This window comes from Meleagris gallopavo, chromosome Z (genome assembly GCF_905368555.1).
Source record: "Meleagris gallopavo chromosome Z, MGAL_WU_HG_1.1, whole genome shotgun sequence".
Lineage (NCBI taxonomy): Eukaryota > Metazoa > Chordata > Aves > Galliformes > Phasianidae > Meleagris > Meleagris gallopavo.
In genome coordinates, this window is record NC_139435.1 from 36,969,027 (window position 1) to 36,981,145 (window position 12,119).

General features: G+C 45.3%; 1 protein-coding gene across 1 annotated transcript in view; it reads left to right on the forward strand.

Annotated features, from left to right (window-relative positions):
- Positions 1 to 5,299: 5,299 nt before the first annotated feature.
- The window catches only part of PCSK5 (proprotein convertase subtilisin/kexin type 5), a 280,415-nt gene continuing 273,595 nt past the window's right edge, over positions 5,300 to 12,119 (forward strand). Inside the window, exon 1 of the mRNA XM_085214353.1 lies at positions 5,300 to 5,497. Within this exon, the coding sequence (XP_085070479.1) occupies positions 5,300 to 5,497 (198 nt within the window). The remainder of the gene's footprint in view (positions 5,498 to 12,119) is intronic.

The window sequence follows — 12,119 nt, forward strand, 5'->3', positions numbered from 1 at the left end:
CCTTTCCTGTCATGCTTTAGCCATTTATCCTGGCTGCATATTGTGTTTCGCTACTAAAGTGTTCTGAAATTATATTAAAAAAGAATAACAGAAGAAAAAAAAAAAGGAGAAAAAGGAAAAAAGAAAGATATATGCTTTGTTAACATGATTTAATGACACAGTTTTTAGCCTAAAGAGATGGATTAGTACATATGGGAAATGGCAAACATGAACATGCTGGCAAAGGAGTCAGTATAGGCAATTCAAGTCCCTTCAGATTAAGATTAGTATCTTTTCAAATTATGCCCACTAGTAGGTCAAAACTAGAATGAGCAGTGAGCCATGCCTTCAAAGAGACAATAAATACAACTGAAGAAGGAAAGGTATGAGAAAACACAGGGTTAACAAAATGGAAGAATATGCAATACTGTCTTATTCATAAGCACAAAATAAAATCCTCATGATAACTGAATGAGGAAGGCCTTGGGTCAAACTCAATGATCAGCAAAAGCCCAGACTCATATATATTCCAGTCTGCAGACCCAAATTCTCTTTTCTCACTATCAACAGACATTTCACTCACATCCCCAGCCAGAACCATGGCTAGCCTTTATTTCCTTACATGAATCACTGAACTTGTCATTACATTCCTTAGAAAAATATAAGGCTTGAGTTGGAGCATAACCTGAATAGAGTTACTATGATATATCCCCATCCCAGCTTCTTTCTGTTTCCTTTTCCTGTCCCACTCTTTTTCCCCTCTGTTTCTTGTTGTCTTCATCCAGGACAGGAGACTTTCTTCCTCTGTACTGCCATAAGATTCAATAAGGACTGCTGTATGTTATTGTACTCACTCCCATACTGACCAATAAGAAATGAAAACAAATTCCTACATGAAATTCATGCTTTGCTCTGGACTGCACAGGAATAGGGGCATAGACTCCACAGACAACACACTAGGAACAGTGTGGGTGATAATCTTCAGGAAATCATAGAATCACAGAATCTTTAGACTTCGAAGAGACCTTTAAAGACCATCTAGTCGAACTCTTCTGCAATGAACAGGGACAACAACAGCTAGACCAGGTTGCCCAGAGCCCCATCCAGCCTGGTCTTGAAAGTCTCCAGGGACAGGGCATCCACATCTCTGGGCAATCTGTTACAGTGCCTCACCTTCCTCATTGTAAAAGACTTGCTCCTTACATCCAACCAAAATCTACCCCTTTTAAGTGAAACCATTTTCCCTTGTCCTATAACCGCAGTCCCTCAATATGACTCCCTCTTCTTGGTAGTTCCCCTTTAGACATGAAAAGGATACTGAAAAGTCCCTCTGAACTCAGAAAGGTATCTAATGTACAGGTGGAAAATGTTCCTTGAAATTTGGACAAGCATTTATGGCTTTTCATGAAAACAGTGATGTACTCAAAACAGGATCACATGTTTTTTCAGTGAATAAGGAGAAGAGAATTTGCCAAGCAGATGTTAATAGAAACTGCACAAAAACAGTGTTTTATGTAAAAATAAATAAATAAATAAATAAATGGTCAACCCCCAAAACCTTAGTCTTTTAAAACCAGATGAAATTAAAAGTAAATAAAACCAAGGACAACCCTGAAGCGCGGAAAACGGCAGATGAAAGGACTGCATACCAGCAAATTGACTCATATGGTGGCTGCTGTCAAGTGACTCACCTGCACTGTTTGTAAGAACCAGCTATGGTTGGAAATCAAGAAATGTTAATGCTAATTTGGATTCCAAAATTATCCACCTTTTTAAGGCAAACTCTCAATCACTCCCTGACACAACCTCCGCTCTTTGAAGCTCTCTCTCCTCTTCCCTGAAGAATACTATTTAATCTACTGCACTCCAGAACCTGCTGCTCTGAAATTTGATGAACACATGCCTCCAGCTCCTTCTGAAATAGTTCTCTGTTGTGGAAGGTGTTCATGGCCCAGTGTATCTATTTGCAGGACTTATTCTTGGGCTGTTGCTTACTTTGAATAGCGGTTTCCTCCTTAATTATGATCTGAGGGTGAATAACACATCTCTGGAGCACTGATCTACAAAACTCAAATGGAAAAGTGCTGGGATGCTAAAATCAACCAGAGTCTGGGCTGCAAGGGCTAGTGAGCCAGAGGGATTTTCAGATCTGAAGAAGGACTTCAGAGAGGAGAAGGGTTTCAAGACTAGGTGGGCAAAATAGTGAAAACAGAGACAATTAGATCAGATGAGAAAAAATGAGAACAGAGACACAGGTCACATCCTGGATCACAACAATTTGGAACTAATGGTAGAGGAGGCATTTAGGGATTAGTATCAATAAGTAAGGGACAAGATAGAAATACATGGAAACTTGCATTCTGAATCAGATATTGATTATAGCAGAGGGATAAAGAAGTAGAAAAATGAGATAAAAGGAACAAGTTGTGATGATAATGATGAAAAGGATCAATTCTCCTCTGCACTCCCTTGGAGGTGAAAAATCCCTGGTGTGGAATATACAGAGAAGCTATCCGGCCTCTCACAGAGCACAGAAGCAAGCTCAGCTACAAACCATATGTGGTGCTGGTATGCTGAACAGAACTACAGCATTGATGGTCATCCCCTTGGGGCTCTCACCAGTCCCATCTTCTGCCGTGTTGAAAAGAACTATATTTTATCAGGACATGGCACAGCTTCGGATTGCCAGTGTTCTCACTTCATACTGGGAAAGAAGTGCAGCCCCCACTATGGATTGGGCTGTGATGAGCATTCTGCAAAACTGCACAGCTTGGGGTTCACACTGAAGTGGTTTTATACACTCTGCATTATGACCTTTTTCAGGCAGCTGCCTCTATGGGCTCAGCAAACAGGACTCTGCTCATATGTATCTAAGGACTGTAACTCCCTTTTTTCAAAGGCTGCTTTAAGGTAAATTTGTTGTTAAGCTACACCAGCAGCATTACAAAGAGACACTTGGGTTCATTTGTTCACAGGAGAACAGTGTTTTTATAAAGTCTACTACTCGTGGCTTTGGTTCCTATATAAGAAATGCTTTTCACATAACCAAAGCTGGAAGTAGATACTGAAATGACAGAGCAGCTTTAGTTTTTTATGTATAGCTTGTTCCTTTTGTGGAAGAAAAAAACCTCGTAGATCAATGGCAGGAAACAAGACAGTCAAAACAACAGCAAAATTCCCCAAAATCAGAAAATAGATTTTTAATTTATCCTCTCTACATGAACTCAAACTTCAGATTTTGTGACCCATTGCTTGCTATGTACTTCAGTTTGGTGGCCACTCAAAACACACGAGATAGAGAAGACTTGTGTAATTTCCTTTGAACCAGTCAACAAGGAGTGCTAACTGATAGAGGATATTTAATGTCATATTCAATGAATGCATACTTATAGTTGCTGTAAGATTTAACTGTCTGGGCCTAACGCTGCTGCTCCTGCACCCAATTAGTGTTGGACTGAGGTTTCAGTACAAGAATTATTTGTTAACAGTGAGCCATTAACCATAGAATCCTGGGAAAAGTAACCCACAGTCAGACTTCAAGCTACAAATGTCAAAAAATTTTGTGTTGTAATACACCAAGCAAATGATACTGTTCACCGCAGGGAAAATAACACTAACAGGGAATAGCTAACCACTGACCAATTATTTTTCGCAATTAAAATAAGTAAGTAGAGAATGGATTTGCCCATTTTCTCCCCTTTAAAAGCCATCAGAAGTCATAGGAGAATGTTACCTGATTATATAACAATGATGTTTGGGAGAAAAATGAATGAACTTAGGGAGGGAACAGTTTGAAATGGAAGGCAGCATGTTGATTGTTTGCATTTTTTTTTCCTATTTATTAGGAAAGAACAGCTTTGGAGCTCAGGTCTTGCGGTAGAGGAAAAGGCACATCAGGTTACTGTACCATTTTCTGTGAACATTTAACTTCTCCTATCTCAGATCCTTGAGATAAGGAAGACAGCTGCCCGGCCTTGCAGGACACCATAGGCTTAGGCTCCTCAGAAACAAACAAAACCCACCACTGACACTTCACACTGCCAGCAGTCCTCCTCAAGTGCAACTCCTCCACAAGCAGTGGAGGATCCTCATAGTGGGCTTATCACAACTGAGTTTCACCGACAGCTCCTAACTTTCCTGTAACGAAGCGAGGACCTGAATGGGGCTGGGAGCCCGGCAGCCCAACACCAGCCCCAGCTTGCTGCAGACGTGGCTGCCTCTCGCACCCTTCCATCCGGCCCGCTCCGCCGTTCCCTCCGGCAGGGCTCTCCCAACGAGCTCCCCGGTCCGGCTTCCCTGCCAGACCGCAGTGACCCCTCGCGGGACGTTTTAACACCGAATAACGCCAAACGATGCGCGCTGAACCGGGGCCGGCAGCCGCAAGCAGGCAGACCCTCGTGAGGGGCCGGGCGGCGCCGCCGCTGCGGGCGGGAGAGGCAGCTCCCGCGCTGCCCACGTCCTGTTGCCTATCCCGGCCCGCTCCCGCGGCTCCACGCGCCGGGCCCGGCTCCCCCGCGGCCCCTCCTCGCTCCCGGCCCCCGCGGGGACACGGCTGGGGAGCCGCGCCCGCCGCCAGACACGAGGCCTTGCCGCAGGCCTCGCACCTCTCGGCGGTTCCCGCGGCCCAGCCGGTGGAGCTGCGGCCTCCGGATCCGAGGGGGGAGCGCAGGGGCGGCGGGACCGGGAGCCGCGGACCCGGCGGCGCGGCCGGGGGCGGCGGGGCCGGCGCGGCTGCCATTTCCCCTGGCCCTCGGAGCTGCCCGGCGGGCGGGAGCGAGGGCGGGAGGAGGAGAGGGAGGAGGATGGAGGGAGGGGAGAGGGAGGTGGCTGAGCCGGAGTGAACTGAGGCGCTCAGCTGCCAACACTCACACACCGCCTGCCGCCGCCGCCGCGCTGCTCCCGGGCTCCGGGTAAGAGAGGAAAGGAAGGCAGAGGAGCACGGGCAGGGGAAGTCAGAGCGGAGGGAAACGGGAGAAGGAACCTCCTCCCCGTAGCCAGAGGACTTCCATGTAGCGGGAGACAGCGGGAGAAGGCTGGCGCTCCGGAACTGTGCGAGAAGCTCTCCGAACAAGTTACTTAATCCCTGAAGAGCAGCGGGAGGAGGGAACGGCACCGAGCCCTGTTGCTGATCGTAGTCACTATTCCCAGCCCCTCGACGCTCGACCGCGGGCAGTTCAATGCACTATTCCAGGCTCTTTCTAGTTTCCTCCTCGGGCTAACTTTGGAGGACGCGCCGCCGCTGTCGCCCGGAGGTGAGGCGGAGAGCCTCGGAAGAAGGAAGGAGAAGTTTTAGAGGGGGCTGCGCTTGGAGGAGCAGAAGATGGGCTGGAAACGCCGCTGCTGCTGGGGAGGAGGAGGCGGCGGGGACCTTCTCTGCCGGCTAACTCTGGTGCTGGGGTTCCTGCTGCCCGCCTGCAGGACGCGCCTCTACACCAACCACTGGGCTGTGCGGATAGCCGGGGGGCTGCCGGAGGCCAACCGAATAGCTAGCAAATATGGATACGTCAATATAGGACAGGTAACCCTCCTTACAACTACTTCCGAGCGGGCGGGGGACGGCCGGCTCCGGCCCCGCCGCGGGCCCCGCGCCACCCCGGCCTCCCGCGGCCGGCGGAGGTGATGCGCGGGGCAGGTAGGCAGAACCGTGCGGGGCCGGAGCCGCGCGGACGGCCGCAGCGCCCCCTCCGCGGCCAGGTGCGGAGCGGGGCCGCGCCGCGCGGAGTCTCCCGCAGGCGAGGGGCGGGGGCGTGGGGCCGCGGCGGGGCTCTGCCCTCCATCGCGCTGCCTCCGCGCCGAACTTCGCGCTCCCCGCCCCTCCTCTGCCGAAAAAATCCGAAGAGAGCGGCGCGTCCCACGGCGAGCGCGCCTGTCCCCGGCCGCCAGGACGTGGCAGCCGCCGCCGCGCCGGGGGCGTCCCGGCCCCCCCGTGTCGGGAGGCGAGGCGGGGAGAGGTGACAGGGTGGTCCCGCGCCGCTGTCTGGGGAGGCTCCGCGGTGCCCCGGACGGGAACTTGCCGGGCCGGACCGCCTGGCCGCTGCTCGGTCTGCAGCCTCGCCGCCTGCTCCCCGAGGAGTCGGCTCCCGGCTGCTGGAGCGGGGCTGTGTGCAGCCCGCAGATGTTCGGCCGAAACACACCTGAAGCCGGCCAGAGCCTGGTTCCCCGCCGGAAAGCCGGGTTAGGCAGATCTAGGGGCTGCGAGGGGGAAACACCCGCGTGTGCCGGCTGCTCCCTCGCTGCCAGAGCAAGCACGGCTGGGGGGGTAGCATGTCCTGAGGTCACTTTCTCTGACAAAGGTCGTGGCCGATATCCACGGCACTCTGACAACCTCATAATGTGAGTCACCATCGCAATGCATAGTGCCTGAATAACATCCAGTGCTGTTGCACGGTGTGTGTGAACGTCCCCTCATCTAGACTCACCACGTGAGTGAAAAGTTTAGAAGTGATTGTTTACAGGTATGAAAGCTTTCCTCTCACAATGAGTTGTAAGAACACTACTGTTAACACTACTGTGTTAACACAGTAGGCCTTTGGCTTCAGGGAGATCAGGGTGGCACTGGTTCTGTTTGTGTGGTGAAGGGAGTTCCCACATGCTGTACCATTGACCCAAAAGTTTGGAGTCTGCATCTCAGCCATTCTCCATCAATTGCGAGCCTGGGTGAGGTGGTACTGCTGCTCACAAGGTAAATATTTTGCATACAGAAAGCTGGTAAGTGGCACAGGCAGCACAGAACACTTGAAATCAGCTATGCATGTGCTTGGGCAGGCAGTGCCAGCTTCCCATGTGGTGCTTGTGGGCACGTAGGAAATGCTGTGTCCATTCAGCAGCACAAAAATTTGAAAGGAAGTTTTCATGTCAAAATTGAACACGTTTTTACAAAATACAGGAATGCAGGAATAACATTTGTATATTCCTATTTCAGTCTTTGTAGCACTGCAGCAAGTGACAGCAAGCTGCAGGGTTCCCTCTTTCCCCCTTCTGCCTTCCCTCACCTCATCCGAGTGGCTCAGGACTCCCTTTCTTACCTGGCATGTCTGAGCCTTCTGCTGAGTGAAGGAAAGGACCTGGTAAGCACCCGTGGCCTCATTATATGTCAGTGAGGTGCCATGCACGCACCTATATATATTAATAATACATACATTACTGATCAGGTGTACAGATGGGAAGGAGAGAAAATAGAGACTATAAATAATGAATAACTGGAAAATACATCACTGGATATGCAGATAAAAAGAGCATATGTGAAGGGAATCTCTAGTTATTTTGTTGTGTAGACAGGGAGACTGCCATTAGAGGAGTAATACAGGAAAACTGAATGATGTGTGTATGAGAAAGAAAACATCAGTAACGTTGTAAGCCAGACTGATGGGTGATTCTAGCCAGCCTTCAAGCACGAGAAGCTAGGCATATGGAAAGAAATGCAACCTGTATGTATTTTTGCTGTTACCCCACATTGAAGAGCTCGATGTTCTACTGTTGTACAGTCCGCATCCAAAGAAGTCTTATGCATTCACAGTCTTAGACAAAATTTCCTTTCACGACTATCTTTTCATTATAGCCAGTTCTAAGTTTCTGGTAATTATGTGCAAAATTGTCTCCAAATGTATTTCCATGGTAGCATGGCCATTGCTATGTTGGTTGTCAGTCTGCAGTGAATCTATACTTCCTTTAATTCCCAACTGGGCTCTGTGCAATTTAATTTATATTGACCTGATTTCTAGATAGGATGGATACTAGGAGAACTCAGAGTTTATGAAGTAATTGTAATGACTGTTGTTTGACCATTTGTATCTTAACATATAAAAGTATGGTTCAAAGTCTGCGTAACATAGTTATGTAAGAGGCTCCAAAAGTAATGACTCCTGCTTATTTCCATCTGAATGGCAAAAACACTTTAACACAGGGCAAATTCATGGCTACAAAACACATCACCAGAGCTCTACAGTTTTGCCAGTGATGAACAAGACCCTGAGTGGGTGAGCTTATGAAAATCTGTACTAGTGGAGGTGAACCACTGTCACTGTCACCACTGCTGAAATGTATCACCCACTGCCTCATGGTGCTCATATTTACTTTTGGGTCTCTATAAATGCTCAGCAAGCATTGATGAATGCTGGGGAGTGCCGTTTTTTCCACATGGCAGACTTCAATGACACACTTTTGCTTCATTCAACTTCAATATCAGATGCTGTTTTGTCAGAGTGTCCTTCTGCTGCCATCTGTCAAATGGCAACAACATGTAAGGGATATTGTCAGGAAGGTTCAACCTCTACTGCTGTCCTACTAACATCCACCTTTGACATCATGGGCCAACGTAATAAAATTGAAGGTATTACTTTTGGAGCAGCCCTTTTTTAATACTACTTAAAAATACTAAGAAATGTAGATCATTTTCTGTGAGGGTTGTCAATCACTTGATAGAGATGGGAATAAGATAGTTTTTATATATATGTGTATATATATATGTGTATATATACAATAAGGGAATAAGATAGTTTACTTTTATAAATAGAAGTCAGGAATAGACTGAATTTATGAGTGGTGTTTGGTCATAGCAGGCTTTATGCAGGTGTTTGGAAAAGCAGGACTCGTTTCGCCTATTACAGGAAATGTGAAAGAATGTATGGGAAGAGGTAAGGATCTTTTATCTATTATTATAAGAGACAATTGCAAGTAATTAAAAAACACTTGGAAGCATTTGGAGTAAGATGTTAAAAGACATACACTTAGCTGAATTCTCTACCACAACACATGAAGAGAGACAAACAGTGAGCATGATTCTAGGTAAGAGGCAGGACTTCCCATGGTCCTTGTCTGTATACTGTGGCAGTTCAGGCCAGGCAATTAAATTTTGGTTTTGCAGGTAACATCTCTTTTAGATAAACTGGAACGTTGTGATTAGAGCTGAATGTATCAGCAAGCTGTTTAATTTTGCTTGAAGAAATTAATTATGAGTCTCATAAAAATACACATCCATAAATAATCTGAAATGGATGAAAAAACAAGTGTAATATACAGTAAAAATATTTCTGGTTTAATTAACTTTGAGAGCCCACCTTGAAGAAAAGAAGTGCAAAAAGCTAAGTCCAAGATCTAGATCAGGCTGGTCCAAAAAACTGGATTAGTACAAAGAACCCAGAGAAGAGGTAGTGAAATTGCATACAAAAATGAAAGTTGAGCAGAGACAGCTGCAAATCAGGAGCGTTCTGACAATGTTTAATTGCATGATTAAAAGCTGAAGGGAGTAGTGGAAAGCAGAAGAGTGTTTTTGGAAGTGTTATTTTTACCAACTACCCTCTTAATTTTTGGATGATTGCAGATGTGAGATGCTATGGGAGAGAAAGAGTTTAGGGTAGATTAGCAGTAACACAGTTAAGAGGATGCAACATATGGGCTGTGTTTTGTTGATACGTAACATGGAAAGGTGCCTTAAGTTGGTCAGTGTGAACCAGATTGTAGACCCAGAAGTCATAAGCATTAGACAGCATCTCTTCTCCCTCTTGCAACTTGGTGCATTCTGTTGGTAAGAAACATTTATTGCTCCTTTTTTTTTGGTGCTTGTGTGATTTGGAAGGTATCCAGTTGAGTGAGTCTTGAAATACCTACTGAGGTCATTTTCACTGCCATAGTGATGACAGAAAAACTGTGAAGTCTGTTTGAATGATTGGGCAAGTCACTCAGAAGCTGATGAACGAGAAGTATATTAGAAAAAGCCTTGAGATCTGCTGGTAAGCAGTGAAGAACTGTAGCTCACAGCTTCTGTGCACCTCTTGCTTTCAAACTTTTCTTGTGGTCTGCATCTCTTGTGAGGGAAATTTGAAGCTTCACCTTCTTTGCTTATGGGGAGGGGGTTTTCCATTAACTCCTGGGAGACTGTAGTTTTCCAGGCTGTGTGTTCTGGTTCTTGTTTCCTGCAAATTGCTCAGTGAACTGCTCATTTATTCTGCATTTTCCTTACTACTAGTGTGAAATTGGCGGTAGGTATAGATTCTCCAAGATACCTGAATTCCTACAGTGAAAATTGTAAGGCTCTAGTAAACTAGTAAGTTAACTTTTTTCATTTAAAGCTTGAAAAAACAGACAGCAACAATGTACACTTACTGTATTAACTGATACTTGGCTTCTTTTGGAAGACTCTGTTCCCCCTTCTACTGGATGCAGGTTAAATATCAGGAAAACATGCAGTAAAACTACTTGCTGACTGAGAAGAGTGGCCAGGATACCTTTCCTGGAAGACAGTGATTTTAATTATTATATTTAGTGCCACCAATATGAAGCAGGTCCTCCTTGAGCTGATAATCAGATCAGTAGGCCTTCCTCAGATCCATCCTGTGACCTGAGTACTTGCTTACTGTTAGTGTCATTCCTGTGACAACTACAACTGCATTAAGGTCAATAAAGCAGATATAGTGAAGCATCAATATAAACTACAGAATAGTTGATCTGAAGGCCTCCTGTGTCTCGCTCAGCTTTAGAATAGCACAAGCATGTAACATCATGATTTACATGCATAGATAAGGTGTTTTTTTTTTTTTTTTTTCCCTTTTACTGCCTGTTGCAGACATTTCTGATCTACCCTTGTGTGTGTTTTGTAGTTTCTCCAGCAAATAAATCCTTGTCTTATGTAAAAAAAATGTCACTGCTCCATTTGCATTAGTCCTTCAAGAAAGCAGTCTGGGCTGGCAGTCCCTATGGGACTATGATAAGGTAGTGTAATGCAAAGCAGCCAAGGAGTTGTAAGTTACATTCTGAATGGAGCAATTTGGGATACACCCTGTTCCCTAGCAGTTCCTTACTGACATATTTTACACTTCTGTCTTGCAGTGGCTGTACTGAGTAGACGTTTGTTTTGGAGCAAAGAGTCAGTCTGCCATTTGAGAAAGTTTCTTCTTCCACTGTTGGTAGCTGCAGAGGGTTTTTTATGTTAAAGCATATAGTACGTATAGCATTTTGTAGAATTGGCATAAATATTATGACTGTGTGGGTAGCATGGAGATTTGTTACTATACAGTGAAAGAAAGAAGCTTTCTTTTGATACAGCTATGAAAATTAAGGTATACTTATGTGTCATCTCAGTTCCCGTGGTTTTCCTCATTTTTTATAAAAAGAGCTTCTCACTAGATTTAAATTTGTTTGGGTGCTAAGATATTATTGATAGCCTGAGTAAAAGAGCATCAGTTTGTCTAGGTTGTCTTCCAAAGCATCTGAGAAGCTGGGAATGCTACTCTTCGCTCTGATGCTGAAGGCTTTTGTGCTCTTGAACTACTGACATCATATTTTTCTCCTGGCTACTTTATTTATATAGATGAAAGAAGAGGATCTCCAGGAGGCTGGGCACATGGGTCTCTTGTCATTTGAAACATGTGGGCTTCAAAATAAAGGATGTTTTCTGGATTTGTGCTTTTCTATAAACTGTTGTTACTTTAATTCTCTTAAAGGTGCAGTAGAGATCTGGTAACCCGAAGGAGGTAGAAGAATGAAAGAGGTCATGATAGCTCATCTGTGCCTCCAAAAAGAGAGTGAAATGCTGTGTTAATTACTATAGGAATACATCTTCTTCTATTTCTTTTTCTTCCTTAAATTTAAGCAAGGGATGAGGACGAGACAGCACTTTTCCAAAGCATACCTTTCCCCTTCTGTAATCTTTCTTTTCTCATCTCTTCCAGATTAGAGTAGCCTACTCCCCACCCTTACAAGTGACAGACTATGCTTTTCTTCCAATTCCCTGCCTGAGAGGAGTACATTTACAGAAAAGATTCTTGAACATGCTGCGTTGAGGGATGGCCCAGCAGCCAGTGTTAGATAAAACAGTTTTATTTTTTAGGTAATGCAAATGTAAAATGTGATTTGCTGAATGGTATTTTTTTAATGGGAGTTTCCAAACTTAATGACAGCAAATCAAAGAAATTGCTAATAAATATTAGCTCTGTACAAACCTGAAGTTCCAGTGGTGGCGGAGAGGAGATACTAGGTAAGAAGATCAATTGATCAATAAGAATAGGCTGTTTTCCATTTTTCCAAATCTGTTCCTGATGTAAAGCAAAAGGAAATTTTGTGAATGTAAATAGCAGAAATTATTAGACTAGGAATGTATTCAGCAGAGAGAAAACAATCTTATGCTAAGATGTAGGACTTAAAGT